Here is a 26,693-nt window from a genome sequence, read left to right as displayed (position 1 = left end):
TCTGATCTCCTGTTCCATTTATCATCTGTTCTCTCCCTGGAGATAGTAGAAGGAAAGAGGCTAGAGGCTTAAATAATTTCTAATTTAAAAAATAAAATCTTCCTTCATCTTGCTGCTTACTCCTTCCCCAAACAACCATCTCATCTCTTCCCTTCATCCCCAGATTCATCTAATTTGCAGCTTGTTTCTTTATTATCTTCATTTACCACTGATTCCACAACGCCCTGCAATTGAATTCTGACTAAAATTTAATTCCTAGACACTTACATATATGGAACAATAGTAGCCTAGTTTAATAAGCTACCAGGACTCTGATGTTTAAGGGAGGCAGAACAGCACGAGCTTAGGTACAAATACTGGGTTGACAACTTAGTTATGTCACCTGGATAGTTGCGGGGGTGGGTAGGAACACATTACATTTCAAATATACCTTTTAACGTCATGTGTATACATGTATATTCAGAAAGAAAAATAAATTTTGTTAAACCTACACTTAACAATTTTTAACTTCCGAGGTTCCTAAGAACCAAAGAAAGATCTGAAATGTTTTATGTTCAGAATCTAACGTCGCTTTCTTTGGCCAAGAGCTTTATGGTAGCTCTAAAATTCTAAGAGAAGAAAACAAGTCTAAGAAGGATTGAATCCTAAGTCGCTAATGTCTCGTTAAGTCAAATTTTATTAGCATATAATAAAGTTAATTCTATTTGGCAAGGTGGGAGTTGAAGGAAGAACGAGGAGAGAATGGACAGTCGGCTAACAGTTCACACAGCACAAGAGGCGCTGAGCTACAGAAGCTCAACGAGTGCACTGAACTTCCTCACCTTCTGAGGCTTTCCTTCTTCTCTTCACGTGATAAACAGCTGTCTAAGTGCTTGTTAATGTGATTCTCTGGAATATTAACCCCACAAACAGGACAATCCACTGTATTTGGCAAAAAGAGAAAGAGAATTTATTATTTGTAGAAAGAACAAAAATAATATAACCTGACATCTTTCATTAATTAAGACAAAAAAAAAAAGAATCTAACCTTAACATGTACTTAGAACTAAGCAGAAGTGAAAAAGGACACCTCAGAGAAACAGGAGTGGGACAGACTGGTTTTACTGGGTAATGACTACACCAGGGAAGGTCACATAATCAGAATTCTGGGCCTAGAGGGAGACACAGATAAGAAGTCTGGAAATTTGTTTACTAGAAAATGCTTTAGTTAAATCTTTTCTACCAAGGCGTGACCAAGCTATACAACCAATCTTAAGTTTTCTCATCTCAGGAACCACACGTTTAGTACCAAACCAGTCCTAAAGACTTGAGGAAAATATACTTGGCTGGGGTGCAAGGTGAGGGGAGGGTATATGCACTAGATTAAAACATGTATTGGTTTAGGCCAACTACTGTTCAAATTATTAATGGCTACAAATTTGTTACTTTAGCTTTCATTTGTAGCTACAGTTATCAGTCATTCTTTCATGCTTCACTTTATTTTACTTTGTGGATACTGCCCTTCTTTTTTTTTAACAAATTGAAGGTATGTGGCAACCCTGCATTGTCAGATGATGGTCAGCATTTTTTAGCAATAAAGCATTTATAAGTAAAGTGTGTACACTGGACACACTTTACTTTTTAGACATAAGGCCACTGCACACGTAAGAGACTACAGTATAGAGTAAACATAACTTTTATATGCACTGGGAAACCAAAAACTTTGTATGACTCACTTTATTGAGCTATTTGCTTTACTGCGGTGGTTTGGAACTGAACCCTGTTTCTTCAAGGTACGCCTGTACAAGTGTAGTGTTAAAAATAGGAAAGACAATCACTCTGAAACTGTTTGATGGAGCTTCAGGAATCTGTCTGTGGAGGTATCCCAGGGCCTGGAAGTCACCAAGGATAACAGGCGGGGACCAAGGGGAGGCCAGGTTGGGTGGCACCAGGCCTTCCATCTCTACGTGAGCAAGGCAGGGCCAATTATATCTATTTTATATGTTACGGTTCACTGCAACATTTCATTTGAAAAAACTGGTCTGCTAGGGAGAAAATGTTACTAAGTTAAAAAGAGTACAGTAAGGGGGGTGGGGTACAGCTCGGTGGTAGAGCATATGCTTCGCATGCTTGAGGTCCTGGATTCAATCTGCAGTACTTTCATTAACAAAAAAAAAGAAGAAGAAGAAGAAGAAAAAAAAAAGAGACAAATCTAAATAAACAATTTTTTTTTAAAAAGGTACAATAAGAACTGTCAGTTGTTAAAAGACTGACCAAAGATACGTTATGCTAGGAAATACAAATAAAAAATTCACATTTCCATATGAAATTTATACATTTGGGTACTAACAAACTGATTTCAAGCTAAGTTTGATAACCACTAACAGCCCCGCACTGTGTTTGTTACGGGTGTACCAAAGACGCCTGAGACAGAGCTTCTGCCTTTTAAAAAGTGCTCTTAACTTCACTGGCAAGAAGACATGGAAACAACAGGCTAATTAAACAAGCTGACCCAGTCATCAAAAAGTTAAGCAAATTGTACACAAAAGAGTCCAGAAAACAAACGCGGTAACACTTCAGGGGTGTGAGATACCAAAACTGAGTAACATAACCGAAGAATCGTTCGATCTGGATAGAGCCCACGAAGGTAGAACAGGGCTTGGCACACATTTTTAGAGAAGGGCCAGTTAGTAAAGATCTTAGGCTTTGGGGGCCAGAGGATCTCTGTCGTAACCAATAAATGACGCCGGTTAGCATGAAAGCAGCCTCAACAACGTGTAAACACAAGGGCGCAGCTGTTCCAGTGAGGCCTTATTTACAAAAACACATGACAAGCCAAATCTGGCCTACAGGTTGTCATTTTCCAGTCCCTGGGTGTTGCAAGGAATTGAGGGGGGACCAGCTCGGCTAGAGCAGGAGGATTTTTGAGAGAGAGAAGTGAGAACTAAGGTCAGCTAGGGTGGTAGTCAAACTGTCTAAGGCCAGAAACACCAGTCTGAACAGCACGGAAGTGGTCAAGTACTGACATAGTAAGATAAAAAGAGCTCTTTAACATTAAACTGGAACTGACATGAAGGGTGAAGGGGGGGAATGAAGAGCTGAAAAACCGAAAGCTGCTGCCGTGCTTAAAGTATGAACTAATTAAAACTGCTTCATTTTTGCAGCAAACATCCTGGAAGCAGTGCCTACACCCCCCTGAGACTGTCAAAGGTGACATCTGGCTTGCCCTTTCCCACTCCTTCCCCCTCAAAAATGCTGCTTATTTATTCCTAGGTCACGTGGGATGAGAAGATCTCCACAAAGAAAATACACCTGTGAAAATAGTTTCCTACCTTTAGCAACTTGTTTCAAAGCCGATGTAGAGGGTGTCTCAGGAACACGAGTGTCCAGGGAATGTGGAGCTGACTTTTCTAAAGGTGTCCCTTTGGTCTTTGCAGAAGTGCTCACCTCTTTCTGAGGGCTAGATTTGCTTTCCTTCTCTTTTATCAATAACTCTGATGCAGAACCACCACTTTCTCTAATAAAGAAATTCTCCATTAACCTGCTTCCTTGCTTTAAAGAATGTTTGAAGGCTACAGGAGTGTGCACTTTGGCAGCAAGGTTCTTTGAAGAGGAGGAAGCAGGAGATATGGGTGGTGACTCTAAGGCAAACTGCAACAGATGATTCCTTGAAACACAGAAAACATAACAGGTAATTAAGCCATCAGCTTATGTATACATAGTAGTAAGTTAACCGACATAAGCTGTTTTCCCAATTAACACTTGTTTCTATGAAAAATAGAACTTAATTCATAATGACAACCAAATCAGTGTTTCTTCTGGAAGAAAATACAAAGCAATAAATATGACTTAAGAAGAAGTTAATCTGTCTATAAAAGAAAATGGAGGGACTTCAGATTCTGGCTGTGGAGAAGAGCTGGTATGAGACTTACTCTCCAGCTTTAAATAACTTTAAAATCTGGACAGAACATATAAAACTGTTTGCAAGCATAGACTATAATCAACACAAGGCTACAATTCCTGAGAGAGAAGAGAAACATAAGGTGATCCAACATTTCCACTGGAATTTCTCCTGGAAACATTTTCTGCGAGTTGGGTATTGAAATGAAGTTGAAACAGGAACCAGTGATGTCACAGGGTGGAGGGAACAGAGGCTAGAGCTCTGGGCAAAGGTCGCTGGGACTGGAGGGACAGGGTCCTGGGCAGGAGGAGCCACAGAAAAGTACGCTAAAGGCTTTTTATTCAAAAAGAGAGTGTAATGCAAGAGGAAATTAAAATCTATAACCAAAGGAATAAAACAAAGACCATGAAACCTAGGCATATAATAATCGAATGGCTGAAAAATCAAAAATAAAGAGAAAGTCTTGTAAACAACCAGAGAAAAATAAGACATGACCTCCAAGGCATGGTTTCTCAACCTTGGCACTACTGACACTTTGAGTCAAATAATTTTTTGTTGTGAGGGATTGTTCTATGCCTTGTAGAAATGTCAGTGTCATAACCGCCCTGCTCCAGGTTGTTTTTTTTTTAAAAATCACTAACAATGTCTTATGGAATTTTAACATACATGGAAGTAAAATATCTCAAAACATAACAAAAAAGGAATTAAATAATGCAGAAATATTATAAAGTTCTTGTACTGTTCAGAAAATGATAAAAGTATTAATTTATGGTTACTATTGTATGTTAAGGGTGTATTTCATAATTTTTTCAGAAATGACCTAAAAGAGCAACACTAAGAAGTATACTGCAAAAACTAACAAAGGAGATAAAAAATAAAAATACTCTTAATATCAAAAAAAAGGACAGGAAAGGAGGAATAATTTAAAAAAAAAGAACATATGGACAAAGAGAAAACAAAGAGTAACATGGTAAACTGTAATCAACTAAATGTGATGAATACACACTCAAATTAAGACAAAGACTGCTAGACTGGATTGAAAAATAAGATGCAGGGGGAGGGTATAGCTCAGTGGTAGAGTTCATGCTTAACATGCATGAGGTCCTGGGTTCAACCCTCAGTACCTCCATTAAAAAAAAAAGGAATAAAAAGAAATAAATAAACCTAACCCTCACCCCCCAAAAAAAGAATTAAAAAAAAAAAAAAAAGATGCAACTATATACTGTTTAAAAGAAAACACTTTAAAGACCAAGGAAGAATAAAAATAAAAAGATGGGAAAAGATGCACCATGCAAACACTAAAAGAAAGCTGATTGGGCAACATTAATAAAAGACAAAAAAGAATTTAGGGAAACAAGTATTATGAGAGAAAGAGAAACATCTCATTCTGACAAAATGGTCAATTTAACTAGAAGTCATAAAAATCATTTTACTCCCTTCACAGTATAGTTTTATAACAATGTATAAAACAGTATAGTTTTATAAAAATGTGTAAAACAAAAATTGACAGAACTAAAAAGAGAGATAGTCAATTCACAGTAACAGTCAGTTTAAATAATAGTGCATATAAATCTAAACACACACTTCTAACAAAATAGATAAAAATCAAGTTAAGAATACAGATCTGAACCAAGCCAATTAATCAAACTGATATAATTAACAAATAAAAAAAATCGCACCTGATAAATGCAGAATATATATTCTTTTCAAGTATACGTGGCACATTCATCAGCACAGTCCATGTTCAAAGCCATATGTAAGCCTCAACAAGTTTCTGAAGAATGAAGTAATTCAGTGTATCTTTTCTGACCACTGAATTCTCATGAAACTCAGCTGACAGAAAACTAAAAAAATCTCCAAATTTTAAGAAATTAAGTACCACACTTCTAAATATAGGTTAAATAACTATGGAAATTAGAAAATATTCTCTCACAGCGAAAAAAAATGTGACAATTAATATATGTATGTTCATGTATAACTGAAAAATTGTGCTTTACACTGGAATTTGACACAACATTGTAAAATGACTATAACTCAACAAAAAAAAATGTTAAAAAAAAAAAAAAAGAAAATATTCTGACTCGGGAGTTTCCAAAAACAGTCATTAGTAAACAATTTACAGCTTAATAGAAAAACTGAAAATCAACATTCTAAGCTTCCACCTTAAAAGGTTAGGAAATGAACAGCAAATTACAACCAAAGAAGGAAGGAAACAATAATAGGTACCAGAAAAATAGAAAATAAATGTATAAGAGAACATGAGCAAAGACAAAAGTTGGTTCTTTGGAAAAATTAACAAAATCGGTAAGCTACCAAGACTGAAAAGAAAAATGAATGAAAATATAAATTACAGAAGAAGAATTAAATGGAGGTATCATTAAAATTAAAAGACAGTAAGAAATTAGAATACAGTAAAAGCAACACTTCATATCAATAAAATTGACATTTTAAGTGAAATGGACAAATTCCTTGAAAAAGACTACTCATCAAAACTGACAAGACAAAGAAAGAAACAGAAAACATGAAGAGTAGTAGCTATTAAGGAAATCCAGCTGTAATTAAATACCATATAATATCACTCATATGTGGACTCTAAGGAAAAAAAGAAAAAAACAGGACACTATGAACTCATCTACAAAACAGAAACAAACTTGCAGACATAGTAAACAATCTTATGGTTACCAGGGGAAAGAGGGTGGGAAGGGATAAATTTGGAAGTTTGAGATATGCAAATGTTAACCACTATATATAAAAATATATAAAAAAACAAATTTCTTCTGTATACAATGGGGAACTATATTCTATATCTTGAAATAACCTTTAATGGAAAAGAATATGAAAATAAATATATGTGCGTGTGTGCGCGCGCGTGTGCGTGTATATATATATATACACACACACATATACATATATACGTGATTGGGATATTATGCTGTATACCAGAAATTGACACATTGTAATTGATTATACTTCAATTAAAACAAAAAATATTACTACAAAGAATACTCAGGCCCAGATCAGATAGTTTTGCTAGTGAATTCTACAAAATATTTAAGGAAGAAATATCAATGTTACAAACTCATTCCGAAAATAGAAAAAGGAATACTTCCAAACTCCTATTAAAGCCAGCATAATCTTGATTAAAAAAAATCTAACAAGCACATTATAGAAAAAGAAAATCATAGTCCAATAATATCTCATATAGACACAAAAATCCTAAATGTAAATTAACAAGCAAAATCTAGATAGATAAATTTTAAAATACAATGCATTATGACTAAGTGGAATTTATTCCAGGAATACAACATTGGTTTGCTAATTGAAAAAAAATCAACGAAATTCACCACATTAGCAAAATAAAGGACAAAAACTACATTAACTGTCTCAATAAATGCAGAAATAGCATTTGATAAAATTCAATACCCATTCATAATAAAAACAGTCAGAGCACCAGGAACAGAAAGGAAACTTTCTTAATTTGATTGAAGATATCTTCAAAAAAAAAAAAAACACAAAACTACTAAAATGATAGTCACTAATGAGACTTTGAATATCTTCCCCCTCAAATTAAAAACAAGATAAGGATGTCTACTACTGCCACTTCTCTTCAAGTTGTACTGGAGATCCTAGCTTTTGTGGTAAAGCAAAAGAGGAAAAAAAAAAAAAAGAGAGAGCGATAAAAGGTATGAAGGCAGTAGGAAAGAAAACATACTTGCAGATGATATGATTATGTTCATAGAAAAATTCAAAAGAATCTATAAGCAACTAGAATCAATAAGTGAATTTCTGCTTGGTCATTACATATAATGTCAATAAACAAAAATTAATGCCATGCCTATACACTAGCAAATAAAAAGTGAAAATTTAAATATCATTTGAAATACTATTGAAAAATATGAAGTACCCGGGAATAAATTAAACAAAAATATGCAAAACTTATGTCTTGAAAACTCCAAGACATTGCTGGGGGCAATTTTTAAAAGGCCTAAGTAAATGAAGAGATATCCTATATGAGTGTACTAGAAGACTCAACAACGTTAACACACCCACTTTCCCCACGTTGATTTATAGATTCAATAGAATCCCAATCAAAATACAAGCAACTTTTGGGGCTGGAAATGATACATCATTCTCACATTTATATGGAAGTCAAAGGCCCTAGAATGCTAGCAATCTTACAGGAGTCAAAAGCAGAGGACTCCCACTACAGCCTGTAAGGCCGTCTGACACAGTTACAGTGCTAAAGACACTGTAGTATTAGTTTAAAGGGAGACAAAGAGAACATGGCACACATTCTTCGGAAGCGGGCAGACACATACAGTCACTTGCAACAAAGGAGCCACGGCAAGTCAGTGAGTCTTTTTAACAAATGGGGCCGAAGCAAACGAGTATCTGCCAAGAAAGAAATTAATCCCAATCCTTAACCCCATCGTATATAAAAATTAACTTGAACAGGTTCACAGGCCTAAATATAAAAGCTAAAACCATAACAACTCTAGAAGAAAACAAATGAAAAACTTTTTATGACCTGAGGGAGGCAAAGATTTACTAGGCAGGATTTTAAAAAGCTGTAACCATTTAAGAAAGAGACATACACACACACAAAGAATATACTGGACTTCATCAAAATTAAAATGCCTGTTCATCAAAAGCCACCTTTTGGAAAATGAAAAGGCAAGCTACAGACAGGAAGGAAAAATATATAATACATACATCTGACCAAAATACATAAAGAATTACTAATCAATAAGAAAAAGACAAACAATACAATTTTTAAAAACTGGGCAAGAAACCAGAACAGACACCTCACCAAAGATAAAAGAAGAGTCAATAAGCTCAAGAAAAGCTACACTAGTCATCAGGAAACGTAAATTAAACCAGCACGAGTTACCATTTCATACCCAACAGAATGCTTACAACTAAAAGGACTAACAGTACCAAATGTTAACCAGGACTGGGAACAACTGAAATTCTCCTGTGATCTAATCCCATTGGAAAACCGTTTGCCAATTTCTTATAGTTTAACATATACCTGCCCTATAAGCCAGCAACTCCATTCCTAGATGTACCCAAAAGAAATGAAAATAGATGCCCACAGAGACTGCACACACATGTTCACAAGAGCTTTTTACCATACTAGCCATAAACCGGGAACAATTCAAATTCATCAGTACACATATAGATAAGCATATTGTGCATACTTACACAGTGGATACTATTCAGCAATAAAAACTAATGAATACTGACACAAGCAACAACATGGGCAAATAACAGAAAGAGTATGTGACACGAGAAAAGAGAATCAACATACACTGTATGATTCTATTTACATGCAGTTTAGGAACAGTCTATGATGATGAAGCCCGAATGGTGACTGTCTGTTGGGTGGGGGCTGACTAGACGCAGAATAAAGGAGCTATGGTACGGAAACGTTCTCTATCTTGACTATGATGGCAATCACACAGCTTTATGTTTATCGAAATTCAAACTTACTGTATGTATTTCACTATATGCAAATTTACCACAGTTTTAAAATATCAAGAAACAGTAAAAAGAAAAACAATAATTTCAAATATCTCACTGGTATGCTAATGAGAAACGCTAAAGCTTGAAAGACCAGAAAAACCAAGAATATCAAGTGTTGGTGAGGCTAGAGAGCAGATGGAACTCTCCTACTTTGCTGGCGGAAGTGTGATTGATTTTAACCATTTGGAAACTAGCTTTAAAGATATCAACAAATAAATTAATACCTGCTCTCTGGCCTAGCAATTACACTTCTATATTCATGCCAAAAGAAATATAAAAAAGACATATACAAGAATGTTCAAAGCAGAGTATTCATAATAGACAAAAACCAGAAACAGCCCAAATGTTTATCAATATGGAAATGGGGGGAAATAATCCATTATCATCTGAAGTCAAAAGACTCAGAACAAGATCAAGTATTTATCACGATACAGCATTTGATTGGATTTCCCTTTCTCTGTAGGCCTAAAGTCAATAAAACCACTCTTTTAACACTCTTACCACCTGGGGGGTTAGTTACTTCACTCAGCAGGAAATGACACAAAAAAGAAAAAAAGCAGTAATATCTTATTCTGACTTACAGTTTTATAGAAATCCACAAAAACCCTACATCTAGATATCCTGCTTCATAATGTATTTAATTGCCAATCATAATCTGAATGCTTTGACCCCTTTAAACATGCCCTGAGACTAATGGGTTTATCTACTATTTTACGCATTAATATTAAATGTTGTTAAATGAATAATCAGGGTTGAGAGAGGCTGAGTACATGTGCAGAAGACCAAGACTGTCCACGAGTTGATAAATGTTTAAGTTAGGCAATGTGTACATGAGCATCATTATTTTTGTATATATTTGGAACTTCTCCACAATAAAAGGTATGAAAATAAATAAACAGAAGCTATAGTGGGAGAAAGGTTAAAAAAAAAATTCAGGATCTTCACCTTTGCGAGGAAACAGAAATAAAGTGAAAATACAGAGCTACAATCGTTAAGTCTCTTTTCCTCCTAGGATCAGGATCTGGTACAAAGACAGTTCTAAGAAAAGCTTTCGTCTCACTATGACAAAGTAAAACACACACTATCCAACTAACAAAAAGAACTGTCACTGATAAACCACTTCCATACTACTACATGGGTTTATCTTTTCAGCTAAGTGTCTACTCTAGAGATAGCTCTCCTTTCCACTTTTATTCACAATTCAGATGAATTTTAGTCTTCCAGTTTGTCCTCTTCCTTCAACATATGCCAATGAAGAATGTGGTACCATGGCAATAATAAAATTATGCCCCATGCTATGGTTAAAGTTCATTAATTTCTTCACGTGCCTGATAATCTTAGCAGTGGAAATATAACAGAGAACAAAACAGTGTCCGTCCTCATGAAGCTTACACTCTAGTAAGGGAAGAGAGACCAGACACCCACAACGTATGTCAAAAGTACTACAGGAAAAAAAACTGAAGCCAGTGAAGCCGAGAATGAGGAGGGGATGAACTTAATTCTCTTTACAGGATGGTCACAGAGGACTCACTGAGAAGATGACCTATGAAAAACAGTCCAAAGAAAGGGGAGGATTAAACCACTGGATATCTAGGGAAATACTGTTTCACTGAGAAATAAAAGTTACGTACAAAGTCTCTAAGGTCAGAGTGTGAGTAACATGTCTGAGAAACTGGGAGGTGACTGGGGCTGAATGAACAGGGTGGTGGGGGTTGGGGGTGGGTGGAGGAGGGGTGGAGAAGCAGGCAATGAAGTCAGGGGGCCTGCCATGGAGAGATCAGAGGACTGGCACTCACAGGACGCAAGCTTCAGCTCCAAACGAGACTGAAAACCACCCCTGAACGATATTCAGTATGACCTACTTTTTATTTCAAGGATCGCTCTGGTTGCTCCCCTCAGAAGGACTGTGAGAGGGAAAAAGCAAAAGTAAGAAGACCACCAGGAAGTGATCACAATAATCTAGGCTGATGCTGGCCTGGACAGGATAACACTGACAGGGTGAGGAAAAGCTGTCAGATCCTGGAAGTCTAGTAAAGACAGAGCCAATAGGCTTTACTGGCTGAATGACAGATTAAGTGTAAAAGAGAGGGGGGTCAAGGATGACTCCAAGGTTTCTGGCCTGAGCAAATGAAAGGATGCAGCTGCCATGTACTGAGATGAGGAAGACTGTGGGAGCAGTAGATGGGCAGTGGGGCTTGGGGTGGGGGCGCATAGGTAAACAGTATTTTAGTTCTGGCTTTCAATACGTCCAAGCAGAGATGTGAGATAATCAGCTGGATATGTGAGGTTGAAGTCTCGGAGAGAGATCAAGCTGAGATATAAATTTGGGAGCCATGAATATACAAATAGTATTTAAAACGATGAGACTGTTTATGGCAATTCACGTACCTTAAAAATGAGCTGTGTGAAAACATTAATTTCAAAATTGATACTCAGACTTAAAATGAACTGGTAATTTCCCCTTTAATTTCCATCACTCCTATGAATTTAAATTAACGTGAGTTGGCACTGCAGCGTCTACAGCATTCACCATAGACACTCAGATTTTTTTGTATGAGTTATGGACTTTCAGAATAATTGTGACTCAATAAAATATAGGAGAATCTTGCCCATTTGTCAACTGTACAATAACCTTACCTTTTCAGAATGCGGCTAAGCATCAAGAATCAAAACAGATTTTTGGGTAGACATGGACAGTCTTAAAAGCCATGCACTCAGGTCCATGGACTTTGATAACTAGAAAAAGACCCTGCAAAAACTTGTGCTGATCTGGAACGTGCAAACTGCAGTCTAGGACCATTTGGTTAAATACGCAGAGGCCCACCAAAGCACAAATTCTTATTAGCATCTTAAGACATGCACAAATAGAACAGGGCAACATACAAATACAGATAAAATATATGATAGTAATGACAGGAAACTTTTCTTAGGTTCCTTTGTTCCAGGTACTATTCTGGGTATCTTTTAATATAACTCTTCATTTCTAATCCTGATAACAATTCCTCAAAGTGTCAACAGTATTATTTCTACTTTTCAGTTGTGGAACACAGGCCAAAGACAATGAACACCTTGATTACACCCATATCAGAACTAGTAGGGTCAGGACTGGAACATAGTTCTGCCTGAATCCAACCTAGCATGCTCTAAACTATACCACAAGTAAAGCTGAAATTATATTCTACATATCCTTGTAAGATGCTAAGGGAATTTTTTATTATGATTATCATCTAAAATGTTTAAATTCTTAAACTTGGATTAAGTACCCAAGGAAAATTCTTATCTTGCCGGTGGAGAAACCAAAGCAGTAAATGATGCTCTATACTCTCAACTTGTAAAAATAATGACAAACATGTAGACTGGCTGCTATACACAAATACGGAAACAGCATTTTCTTACTTAGATCAAGAATGAGGTCTACTTTTAGATAAAAGTATTCTAATTAAATTTTATTAAATACAACAGTTTCTTCGTTTCTTTATTTTAAATAAAGTCGAGTCACGGAAAAAAAAAAACTTGTTCCTTGAAAATAAAAGGCAAATACAGAAGAAAATGTAAGCTCTGCATGTCAGCCTTGTTTCTGAAAACCTCTGGAATTATTTCCAATACCCTTTTATTATTCAGTTTAGAAAATTAAAATTTTAAAAATCATAAATCATAAAATGGCAATGACAGATGGGAAAGACTAGAAATAAACAATACAAATAGCTTACATTTTGCTCATAAAATTAAACTTCCTCTCTCACTGGTCTTAAATCAGATTTCAAAGAAGTAATGAAACTGATTAGCTTGAACTTTATCCCTAATAATTTTGCAAATGAAGTATCACAGCACTTTAGACATGACAATTGTCCAAGAAATGTTCACCATGTGGCAATTCCAAAAAGGTAAACAGAGGGAGAAGAAAATGATAAAATCCACCCCAGATCTACAAAGAATGCCTCCTACCCCATCACACCCACTGTAATGAACACATGACTAGCCTATTTCGTCAGGGAGGGAGGGAGAAGGGGAGAGCACAATCGTTCCAAGGCCTCCCTTTAAGTTACCAAAAGGTCTGTAAACCCAAAGATACTGATCACTTTTCTTCAACAAACAGATGCTGTTCTTTGTAGCATTCCCTTTTTCCGAGCAGGAAGGTTGATATACTTCCAGTGCCAGCTGAGGAAAAAATAAGTCTTGAGATACAATTTTACTGTCTCAGAGAAAAGCAAACAGCCAATCAATTCCTCTCTAAAGACATGGCTCCATCTTTCCTCACAGACTTCAAAATCTAACTGGTGAAGGACTTTAAAATAAGAAAAGCAATCCCTTTAATTATGAGAATCAGAGAATCTCAGTGTCTTTATCTAGGAAAGTATCTTCTTATAACTTTGCTTAGGGAAATAACTAACCAGCCAATTTCTAGCATATCATACTAGGTGAGCTTAGAGTTCTAAATTTGATCATTTTTACGATGCAAATCAATGAATAAATGTGCAATTCTACTGGAAGAAATCTCTTTTTGTTTTTAGAAACAATGTAATTAACCTCCAAGAATGTCCCAACAAGCTTGGAAGTGATGTACTGAAGTATGTGGGCACCTAACCGTTAACTAAACACAGTATGTTCCTAACAAACACTCCTGCTTAGCTTGCATGATTAAAACTAAAAATAATTCAAGATATTGTTTGGTAAAATATGCCATTTTATATCCCTTTGGGTGACCATTCACTATCACCATCATGCATTTGACAGTTAAGAAGTAAAACTACACTTTATAAAGCACCAGTAATTACATATTTCACAGGACATCATTTTACCCATGCTGAGCAAATCAGATTAAGAATTAATGGTTTAACACATAACAGACACAGAAACCATCATAGCTAGATGTGTGTATACACGGGTTAGTACATCTATGTATACATGCATGTGTTACCCAGCTCTGTCCACCGAGAGAGCTTGGAAGCAATGACACCCCAGTAACAATGAGCATACCCAGCTCCAGATCCTGACTTCTAAATGCCACTCTCCAATAAAAGGAACCAGGAGTCCTTGGGAAAATGGTTGATTCGAATGTTGGGGTGGAAAAAATAAAAGACAAAGTTGAAATATCTCTGAAATACCAAAAGTATGTAAGTACCCAAATCTGCATTTTAACTCTTCTTTTCATAACCAGAGACTTTCTGTTAAGCAAGGGAACAAAGCCCTATTACAATGATGTTATTCCATGTGTGATTAATGACCATTGTCATATCCCTTCTTTTACCCCCAAATACGCAACCCTGCATTCCCTAATCCCCAAAAGTGCACAGAGTAGAGGGGGCACACATATAAAAGGCAAAAGCAGTTAGGGATTAGTCACAAAATTAAATCATACCGTGCAAAATTCAAGCTTTTTACCAGTTCATCTAATATACGGTTATTTTTCAGGTCCGGCTCTGTGACTGTCTAGAAAAGAAAAACAACAGATGGAAAAAGGTCAGAAACAATAATTAACCTGTCATAATCTTGTTTTTGAAAGCATGTGTACCATCCTCCTGAGACTCCCCATCCCACTAAGTCTTCCAGGAAAGCCTCAAGATAAAAGTTCATTTATCTCATACTAACGTGGAATTTTAAAATAGTTAATCATTATCTGTTGACTGGAAGTCTGATAAATGCTCTCTAAAGCATCTGGTAAAAACATATGTACACTGTACTAAGATAAAACCTAATATGAGCAAGAATGCTCTTCTTCAAAATGTCAGCACTCAGCTTTTCCAAAAATTTCTCCTGAAAAGCAGAACAAAGATGCTCTTTTAAGTGAAAACACTGGGAGAGGTACTAGGTGTTTAAAAAAGACAGCAATGTACCTAGTTGTAAAGACCGTAGACTCGGGAGCCAAACAAGTTCAATGACATCCTGACACCATGTACCAACAAGAGGCACCAAACTAGAAGCGAAACCCTTTAATTAGCCCCAGTGTCCTTCCTATCAGACCTTACTGTCTTTTTCTTCTTATGTTTACTTTCCTACCTTCTTATGTTTTACCTACCTTTTCACCTATTTCTACTACATGAAATGCTTCAGAAGCTGTAGCAAACTTCCTGGTGTTTTCCCTGAATGTCTGTTTTGGGAAAGAGGTAAGGGGCCAGTTAAACTGAATCTTTGCCTTCTGCACAAATACTTAAATATCAATCCTTTGCAAATAAATAATCCTACCATCAGATTTTCTACCCAAGGTGACAAATTATAAAAAATGAGGAGCCATAAAAACACAGTTCATAAGATTTAAAGTGTGCTCCATCCTGCTCTTAAAATTAGTTTTTACTTCCTAAAATCCATTTAGGTTTTCAGAAATCTTAATGAAAAGTTGAACAAGGCTCAGTTTTCCATGTATGTATCTTAGAAGTTATGCCTTTGATATAGTTTAATTCAATAATTACACATCTTCCTATGAGCTTTTGTGTACACATGAAGGAGAAAAATTTGTACCAATCAGTAAGCTTAAAAGGAAAAACAGGAAAGAAAAACTCACCACGCAACAAGTTGGACATTGGGTTTTATAGGACAGAAATTTTCTTATACAAAGAGAGCAGTCTGCAAAAACAGAAATGCAACATAATAAATGAGTTAAGCTGTATTAATAATATTGGGACTTGACTTCTAACATAATCTGGCCCAAGCCTTGGAGTATTTCCATATAATCTAAAATCTCTAGTACCTCTACTCTACCAATACATGTTTGCAAATGTGACTAAATAGCACTTTTAGGAAAGGGAAACATATCAAATAATACTAGTAACGATGAGTCCCTAGCATATCACAGCTCCACAAGCAACATGCCCTGCTCTCTGTATCCTCCATCTGTAAAATGAAGCAATCATAATGTCAGACCTAGGATGGCTATTATATATACACGTCAGATGTCTTCACTCCCTAATGTTCTAAAACAGAAATTGTGAAGATATATACACATATGAAGAAATAATACACACCCAGATTACCAAACTAGAGATTTTCATATCCTAACTCTGTAAATGATGTCCATCATCCCACATTTAACAAGTGCTTTGTGTCAAGCACTAAGAAAAGACCAATATATGAGGGAAGGCTCTTGACCTCAAGGAGCTAACAAAGCAGTGAGGAATTACAGTACAATTCGGTGTATTAAAGGCAATGATGAAGCCTTAACAATTTAAGCAGGAAACTGGCATGAACTAAATGCTTCACACCCAAGGGAGTGTAAAAAGATCTTCCAAAGGGAAAAACAGACGTGACTAATAGAATGGTACCTTACTGGTAGCTAATTTGCTATTAGCACAAATTCAGCTTAGTGAAGGTCTCCTTAAAAGGATTCAGTTTAGCTAAGGAGGAGGAGACTGAGATTCAGGTACAGACAACCTGGAAGTGAACAAGTCATGCCCGCCTCAGTGGAGCATCAAGAAAAACGAAAGAATGAAATGAATTTCGCAAAGGTCAGTAAATGGAACATTGCACATTATGAAGAAGATAAATCAGGCAACAAGTGAAGTTCTTTGGGGAGGCAGAGATGAACAAAGGGGGCTTCCAGTCATCACTTTATCTAACAATAGGCTACTGATTTCTCTTCTGCATAATCTTATGTATGTTTTGTTTTGAACTATGGAGAACTACACACTAGTCCAAAGTAGACCAAGCCCTTGGCTTAAGTTCAACCTACCAGTCTACTACCAAATATGCCCTGGTGAACTGCAAACCAGCATAATTTATTCTCTAGTGAGCAACCATGATATTCTAGTCAAAGTAGAGCAGTTGAAGGAAGAGCTCTGAACCATGTATTCCTAGGTGACTTAATTTAAATTTCCCATGAAGTTTGTTTTTCCACCCGAAAGCCCAACTATAGGCCATGTATGTGGGGTCGGGGAGGGATGAAGAAAACAATGAACTAAAGGGTCGCTTCACAGAAACATCCAAGCCTGGAGAAGGAGGCATTTCTCATCTCAAACAGGATACAGACATCTGCTGGCTTTCATGTATCAATAGGGGCTAGCAACCTAACAGTAAAAATAAACAGCACATTTCTAAAAGTTAAGCCAATCCATTTTGCACATGATCTTAAGGACTTCATGAGAAAATGAACCATTTCAAAGATAATTCTGAGGTGTCCAATTAAAACAAGAAAATCTAGTCCCAAGTTTGAAAGGAACAGAAGATGCTGGAAAGCTGAGAAAGCTGGCCTCTGCCCCTAGTTCTAGTGCTAAGTGATCAGTTAGCTGATTAGAGAATAACATCCCTGCAACTGACAATGAGCACTCCAGCACCTCCCCAAGGGCAGCTCTGCGTAACTGCATGCCCCTTCTGTACGCACAGCTCTCTCCTTTCTCCCCAGTCTTGTTTCACAGTGCTGCCTCGCAAGAATGCAACAGCAGAATAACACTGATTATCTGCCTGAAAGACGCTTACATTGCCTCTTAATTTTGCAAAGGTCAGTAAATGGAACGTTGCACATTTCACTTCTTTTTTTAAATAAAATTAGATTGCTTTTTATTCCAACACAAGCCTCAATTAATTTTGTGAGTCAAAATACACAAAAGGAAATGAAAAATGACTGCTGGTCCATCTTTAATGGAGCAGTAATTTAACAGAGCCTAAGAGCCAATGATTTCATCTGGAGCAAGTATTCTGAGCATCTTCCATTATGAAGTCAGAAGAACTGTGCAAGTGCAAAGTAAACTGGCACTGGAGCAGATCAATCTATTAGTGAGAACATTTCTCAGTGGTGTTTTATGAATTGCAGTTTAAGTCCATGCCCTCTCCCCGCTTTGGGGTAATTCTGTAGCATGAATTTGGATCAATTTAATTCCCCTACATTCTGCCACTGCACCTCACTCAAATCTTAATAGCAGCAGATCTGCAAACGTAGTGCTCGTTACCTATATTCCAAAAGCTAAACAGAGCAAAACAGAATAAAGAGATTTAAAATGACAAGTCCTGAAATGTTTAAGAAGCAGCAAAGCAGCCAGGATTCTGGGGCAGCAATTCTAGTCAATCCAGGACAAGAGCAGACCGTGACGGCTAGATCTGGCTCCTACTAAGCTCTGGGGGCTTTTGTGCCATTAGAATAACTACAGACTCAGAGCAACTTTTAGTCTGGAGGGAACCTATACTGGTGATTAGCAGAAAAAGCCTACTGAATACTGACAGGTATAATATGAAAAATATGTGCTTATAAAATACATTATCATCATTGGAAGTACTCCCCACTGACTTCCTCTTAGGTAAAGAATGACAAGTGTATGTGACAAAGAAACAAGCAACAAAAAAAAACAAAAAAAAAAAAAGAGAAGAAGAAGAAGAATGGAAGTAAAGGCTAATATTTCAGCTAAGCAGAGTTCACTGAATTCATAAAAAGTCTTTCCTCTCTAAAATGACATAATTAAAATCTACAGAATAGACTTCCATCTCAGTCCACGAGAAGGTAACCAAGATCCAGAATTAACCTACTTCCATAAACAACTAAAATACTGGTGGAAAATATGAAACAACTATTTTCAGACCTTGGACAATTGTAGAAATGAGAGGAGTTACCCCACAGCCCAAGATATCTGCCTGGAGGCAATTTCTTGACCACAGTGCAGGAAGGAGAGCCAAAGGCCCGTCAGTCTTGCTAGTTGAAGAAAAAAGATCAGAGTTCACGGCAATCCAGGTAGCTAGAATTTGGAGGGCAGAGTGCCAAAAAGAAAAAGCTGTATATAGAGAGACCTCCAGAAATATGATGACAGATCCACTCTATTCTACGACTGACTGTAAATCTGCACATACACAGGGTGAAAACCCATGAGACCAAAGAACAACTTCCAGGGAAAAAAACAATAACAAGCCTGGAGAGGTAACATAGGGCCAAGAGTTCATAAAATTTCTAGCAGCCAGTTTGGAGGAAACTCACTAAATGCACAGGAATTCAGTAGCTATCCCAGAACATCATCTTAGTACAGGAGGAAATCAGCCATAGAGAGTGGGTGCTGTCAGCAAGATGGCAGAATAGGAAGCCAGATCCTGCTTTTCCCACGGAAACACAAATCAGCAGCAAACATGCACCAGTCCCCTTTGTCAGAAATTCTGATACTAGTTAAGATGCTCCTGTACCCCAGGGCAAGCACAAAACCAGCCACATCAAAGCCAGTAGAAAATTTATGGCCCTCGATTGCCAGAGTCCTTCCCCCTGGCTCAGCACCACATGTTCAGAAAGAATTCCCAACTCCCAGCTTTTCCCAGGGGAGGGATAGAGACGACTTAAACACATATGAAATGTTCCGAGCCTTCAGGGATCTGCCCAAGGGACTGGTTTCCATCATGCCTGAACCTAAGCACTGACAAGAAAGGGCACCAGGTCGGGGTTGTGGAGAACAAAGGCGATGGTTTGGTCTAGTGCCCACTCAGTCACCACGACTCCTCCCCTGGGCGTGAGCAGGAGAAATTCCCACCTCTCAGCTTCTCTCCAGGGAAGAACATGCACCCAACACTTCAGATTTTCAGGAGGCTGCCTGAGAGACTGGTTTCTGTCTCACCCAACTCACTGTGCTAAAGAGACCTGTCATCCTCTAGATACCTGGAGACTAATGAGAACAAAAAAAAACTGGACAGTTTGCTGCTGCCGCTGCTCCAGAGGACCCACAGTACAGCAGATGGAGGCCAATACAGCTCAGTGGCTTCTCCTTTGGGGAGAAAGACAAGGGAGAGGACTGCAACCATCATTTCGCCATTTCAAGGGGCTTCCTGAGCGACTGCTTCTACCTTGCCTGACTCAGAGTGCTGATGGGACCTGCCATACTCTAGTGCCTGGGGGTCACTGGGAACAGAAAAGAGCTGGGCAGTTTGCTACAGTCCCAGAGGCTCTGCAGTACCACAGATATAAGATGCAGCAGAAGACTATAAACCAATGAAAAAAGAAACCAGCAAAACATCTCTAACTGGGAATTTACACTTACAAGCCCAAAGAAGATACATCCACAGAAAAGGTTTAACAGGCACCCAGAATCTCTAGCTGGGCTGGCTGGTGAATCTGGCTGCAGGAACATCTGGCTTTCCCTATATGAAGCTTGTCTGTAAAGCCTGTGAAAGGTGATTTTTTTTTTTTTTTCAAATGCACAGATCCCAATACAGAGCAACAAAGCACACGAACATACAGGGAAACATGGCCAAAGCAAAGGAACAAAATGAATCTCCAGAAACTAATCCTAAAAAAACAGATGTATAAGAATTACCTGATAAAATTTTTTAAATAACCATCATAAAGATGGTTAATGAACTAAGGAAAATAATGCATAAACAAAATGAAAATATTAATTAAGAGACAGGAAACATAAAAAAGAACCAAACAGAAATTTTGGAGCTAAAGCATATAATACAGATTGCCCCCACCATCTGAAAGTTGAATGCTCCTGTGAAACCTTTCCTAAGCTGAAATGGCATAAAGTGAAAAGAAATTACCTGAAGAAACACTTTGCTAACAGATACACAACATAAACCAAGATAAAGTAAAGATGCTCACAGACAAGCGATGGCAGCTTGATGCTGAGATGCTCAGTAGCTGCCAGGGAAGGAGCTTGGTGGAGCCACTCTCGCTGCTCAGGGTGCACACCAACTCTAATACTGCAAAACAAACGCTGAATGCTATTTTCACTTTTTTCTTTCTCTCCTTTTTTTTTTTTTTTTTTTTTTTTGGTTAAAAGTGAAAATCCTCTTCAGATTTCTTTTGGTTAATGGAACCAAGCCCTATCGTAGGTCTTTCACAAATGGGAAGTGGCATAAAACAAACTTTTGAAAAGCAGGGAATGCCTGTAACTGACTTGAAAAATATACTAGAAGACCTCAGCAGCGGATTTGATCAAGCAGAAGAATCAATGCACTTGAAGACAAGTCATTCGAAATTATTCATTCAAAATAGCAAAAAGGAAAAAGAAAGGAAACAAAGAAAGCCTAAGGGACTTTCAGGACACCATCAAAAGGGCCACTATACATATTATGAGAGTCCCAAAAGGAGAACACAGAAACAGGCAGAAAGTTTGTTTCAAAAAATAATGGCCTCAAATTTCCCAAATCTGGGAGATGAAATGGAAATCCAGATTCAAAGCCCAATAGATCACAAAAATGATGAACCCAAAGAACTCACCAAGTCATATTATAATCATATTGTCAAAAGTCAAAGGCAAAGAAAGAATTTTAAAAGCAGCAAGAGAAAACTGACTCATCACATACAAGGAGGCTCCCATTAGACTATCAGTGAATTTCTTAGCAGAAATCTCTCAGGCAAGAGGGAGGAAGAAGATATATTCAAAGTGCTGAAAGAAAAAAAAAAAAAAAAACCTGCCAACCAAAAATCCTATATCCACCAAAACTGTCCTTCCAAAATGAAGGAGAAATAAGACTTTCCCAGATAAACTAAAGCTGAGGGAGTTCTTCACAACTAGGCCTGCCTTATACAAAATGTTAAAGGGAAGTTTAAGCAATAAATGACAACATTAAAAGAAGAAAGTTTCCAAATAAAGACTCTAACTCTACACCTCAAGGAACCAGAAAAAGAACAAAGCCCGAAGTTAGCAGAAGAAAGGAAACTGTATAGATTAGAGCAGAAATAAATGAACAGAGAATAGAAAAAAAAATCAATGAAATTAAGAGTTGTTTCTTGAAAAGATCAACAAAACTGACAAACACTTAACCAGACTAAGGAAAAGAGAGAAGACTCAAGTAAATAAAATAAGAAATGAAAGAGGAGACATCACAACAGATGCCACAGAAATAAGGAGTTAAAAGAGACTAGTGTAAACAATATATGCCAACAAATCGAACCTACCAAGACTGAATCATAAATAAATAAAAACCATGAACTGACTTGTAACTAGAGTGTAGAATGAATCAGTAATCAAAAACCCATCAACAAAGAGAAGTCCAGGACCAGATGGCTTCACCAGAGAATTCTACCAAACATTAAAGGAATTAACACCAATCCTCTTCTAACTCTTCATAAAAATTGAAGAGAAGGAAACACTTCCAAACTTATTTTATAAGGCCAGTATTATTCTGATATCAAAGCCAAAGACACTACAAGAAAACTACAGGCCAATATCCCTGATGAAAAATTATCTAAAAAATTTCATCCCTGATGAAATAGTAGCAAACTGAATTCAACCACACATTAAAAGCAACATCACCATGACTAAGTGGGATTTATCCCTGGGATGCAAGCATAGGTCAACATAAAAATAAAAAAAAAAAAGAAAGAAAAAGAAATCAATGTGACACACCATATTAACAGAACAAGGATAAAAATCAAACGATCATCTCACAAAAGATGCAAAAAAAGCATCTGACAAAACTCAACACCCTTTCATGATAAAAAAAAAAACCACTCAACAAAGTTAAAAGGAAAGTACCTCAACATAATAAAAGCCATATATGACAAGCACACAGCTTGAAGAGACCAATCACTAGAAATGAAGTAGACTTAGCAATAAAAAATCTCCCTGCAAACAAAAGTACAGGACCAGATGGCTTCATTGGAGAATTCTCCCAAACATACAAAGAAGAACTCATACCAGCCCTTCTCAAACTCTTTCAAAAGACTGAAAAGGAGGGAGTACTCCCAGACTCATTCTATGAAGACACCATCACCCTGATACCAAAACCAGGCAAAGACGCTACCAAAAAAGAAAATCACAGACCATTATCACTGATTAACAGATGCAAAAATCCTCAACAAAATATTAGCAATCCAACAACACATAAAAAGATCATACACCATGATCAAGTTGGATTCATCCCAGGGACACAAGGATGGTTCAACATACACAAATCAATCCATGTGATACACCACATCCACAAAAGAAAGGACAAAAACCACATGATCATCTCAATAGATGCAGAAAAAGCATCTGATAAAATTCAACACCTATTTATGATAAACAATCTCACCAAAGTGGGTATAGAGGGAACATATCTCAACATAATAAAAGCTATTTATGACAAACCTACAGCGAGCATAGTACTCAATGATGAAAAATTGAAAACCTTCCCATTAAAATCTGGGACAAGGCTGCCCACTCTCACCACTTCTATTCAGCATAGTCTTGGAAGTCCTAACCAGAGCAATCAGGCAACAAAAAGAAATAAAAGGGATCCAAATCGGAAAAGAAGAGGTAAAGTGTCACTATATACAGATGACATGATACTATATATAGAAAGCCTTAAAAGCTCCACACAAAGACTACTAGAGCTAATAAAATAATTCAGCAAGGTAGCAGGATACAAGATTAACGTACAAAAATCAGTTGCATTTCTTTACATTAATAATGAATCAACAGAAAAAGAAAGTAAAGAAACAATCCCGTTTAAAATTGCACCCAAAACAATAAAATACTTAGGAATAAATCTGACCAAAGAGGTGAAAGACTTGTATATGGAGAACTACAAAACACTGATTAAGGAAATTAAAAAAGACTTAGAGAAATGGAAAGATATCCCATGCTCTTGGATTGGAAGAATCAATATCGTTAAAATGGCCTTATTGCCCAAGGCAATCTACAGATTTAATGTGATCCCTATCAAATCACCCAGGACACTTTTTACAGACCTGGAACAAACGATCCCAGGATTTATATGGAATCACAGAAGAGCCGGACTTGCCAAAGCATTATTGAAGAAAAAGAACGAAGCTGGAGGAATAACCCTCCTAGACTTCAGACAATATTACAGAGCGACAGTAATCAAAACAGCATGGTACTGGCATCAAAACAGACATGTGGCTCAATGGAACAGAATAGAGACCCAGAAATAAATCCACAGACCTAAGGTCAATTAATCTCTGACAAAGGAGGCAAGATTATACAATGGAGAAAAGACAGTCTCTTCAGCAAATGGTGGTGTGAAAACTGGATAACAGCAAGTAAGTCAATGAAGTTAGAACATTCCCTCACTCCATACACAAAAATGAACTCAAAATGGTTTAAAGACTTAAATATAAGACAAGACATGATAAATCTCTTAGAAGAAAACATAGGCAAAACATTCTCTAACATAAATCTTGGCAACGTTCTCCTAGGGCAGTCTACCCAGGCAAAGGAAATAAGAGCAAAATAAACAAAATGGGACCTAGTTAAACTCATAAGCTTTTGCACAGCAAAGGAAACCATAAGCAAATCAAAACGACAACCTACGGAATGGGGAGAAAATATTTGCAAATGATACGACTGACAATGGCTTAATTTCCAGAATACATAAACAGCTCATACAACTTAATAACAAAAAAACCTAACAATCCAATCAAAAAATGGGCAGAAGACCTAAACAAGCATTTCTCCAATGAAGACATAGACATGAAAAAAATGCTCAATATTGCTAATTCTCAGAGAAATGCAAATCAAAACTACAATGAGGTATCACCTCACACCAGTCAGAACGGCCATCATTCAAATGTTCACAAACGATAAATGCTGGAGAGGCTGTGAAGAAAAGGAAACCCTCCTACACTGCTGGTGGGAATGTAGTCTGGTGCAACCATTATGGAAAACAGTATGGAGATTCCTCAAAAAACTGAAAATAAACTTGCCATATGATCCAGCAATCCCACTTCTGGGTATATATCCAGAGGGAACTTTAATGTGAAAAGTTACATGTACCCCACAGTGTTCATAGCAGCACTATATACAATAGCCAAGACATGGAAGCAACCTAAATGTCCATCAACTGATGACTGGATAAAGAAGTTGTGGTATATTTATATAGTGGAATACTACTCTGCCATAAAAAAGAATAAAATAATGCCATTTGCTACAACATGGATGGATCTAGAGATTGTCATTCTAAGTGAAGGCAGAAAGAGAAAGAAAAATACCATATGATACAATTCACATGTGAAATCTAAAAAAAAAAAAGAAAGGCCACTATGAACTCACCTATAAAACAGAAAGACTCTCAGACTTAGTAAACAATTTAATGGTTACTGGGAAAAGGGGGTGGGAGGGGATAAATTTGGGAGTTTGATATTTACAAATGTTAGCCACTATATATATAAATACATTAAAAAAAAGTTTCTTTTGTATAGCATAGGGAACTATGCTCAGTATCTTGTAATATCCTTTAATGAAAAAAAATGAAAATGAATATATGTATGTATATGCAAGACTGAGACATTGTGCTGTATACTAGGAATCAATACATTATAATTGACTGTACCTCAATTAAAAAAAATTAGTGTAATTAACCAAATTATAAAATAAAGGAAGTAAATCATGTGAGCATCTCCAGAGACGCAAAAAACAAACCTAACAAAATTCAATACCCATTCACGATTTTTAAAACAAACCTCTCCGCTATTAAGAGCAGAGAGGAACTGCCTCAAACTGATAAATTTATGAAAATGTTTCAAGAATATGATAAGAATTATAGCCAACATCATACTTGAAATGCTGAATGGTTTCCCCAAGAAATTAGGAATAAAAAAAGGATATCCACCTACACTACTTCTTTTTAACATTCTACTAAAGCCGCTAGCCTAACAACTAGAAATAAGAGGCATGCAGTTAGAAAGGAGGAAGCAAAACTGTCTTATTCGCAGAGGACACGATTATGTACGTAAAAAAATTAGCCAGAATTACACAGTGAGCTTAGCAAGATCACAAGATAAAAATTCAATACAAAAAATTGTATTTCTGTGTGCAAGGCCTGTGCACTGAAAACTAACAATGCTGTGGAGAGAAACTAAAGAAAAGCTGAAGAATGGAGGCACACACCACAGTTCTGTAAAAATAAAATAAAGTCCCCTCAGGGAAAGTGAAAAAGAAGAATCTCCTGTGTTAGGAACAAAGAAATGGGCCCAGTGTGTCTAACAGGGACTCAAAATAAAACGGAGTCAGGCAGTCATGACAGACCTGGGGTTCCAGTCACGTACTCTGTGTTCTCAGAAAAACCAGGATCAGAAAACTAAATGACATCTGATGCTACTAAGGATCCTACCTGGAAAAGCCCTCAAAGCAAAGCTCTAATGACAGCCTCGCATCAAGCTGCGAGGACTTGTGAATGGCTGCTAGGGCCATCCAATCCCCTCTGCAAATCTTCCAACTGTGACTTCTGCAGTTTGTGTTTTTAAAACTCCCTCACTTGCTTCACCCTCTGCCCCGAAGGTACTTTAGGTTACAGCCAAAGGCTGTGTATTCCCAGTTTGCAACAAACAATAAAGCTGTCTTTTTGCTTTAAGATAAGCCTCTTTTCTGGGATTTATTTCTAATTTAGGACAATATTCTTATATTGAAGATAACACTGTTAAGACGTCACTTATCCTCAGACTGAT

At 36.9% G+C, this 26,693-nt stretch overlaps 1 protein-coding gene across 3 annotated transcripts in view; it reads right to left on the bottom strand.

Moving 5' to 3' along the window:
• Nucleotides 1-26,693, bottom strand: part of RAD18 (RAD18 E3 ubiquitin protein ligase) — a 100,114-nt gene that overhangs the window by 69,144 nt on the left and 4,277 nt on the right. For 2 of the 3 annotated variants that reach the window (XM_010952976.3, XM_045515275.2), the window contains exons 3-6: nucleotides 15,906-15,967; nucleotides 14,766-14,836; nucleotides 3,312-3,646; nucleotides 822-921 (exon numbers count right to left, since the gene is read on the bottom strand). In XM_010952976.3, coding sequence (XP_010951278.1) covers nucleotides 822-921; nucleotides 3,312-3,646; nucleotides 14,766-14,836; nucleotides 15,906-15,967 — 568 coding nt within the window. The remainder of the gene's footprint in view (nucleotides 1-821; nucleotides 922-3,311; nucleotides 3,647-14,765; nucleotides 14,837-15,905; nucleotides 15,968-26,693) is intronic. The other variant, XM_045515276.2, reaches the window with a different exon arrangement.

Source organism: Camelus bactrianus, chromosome 17 (genome assembly GCF_048773025.1).
Source record: "Camelus bactrianus isolate YW-2024 breed Bactrian camel chromosome 17, ASM4877302v1, whole genome shotgun sequence".
NCBI lineage: Eukaryota > Metazoa > Chordata > Mammalia > Artiodactyla > Camelidae > Camelus > Camelus bactrianus.
Note: the sequence above shows the minus strand (reverse complement) of the source record. Positions and strands in the feature narration are given on the sequence as shown.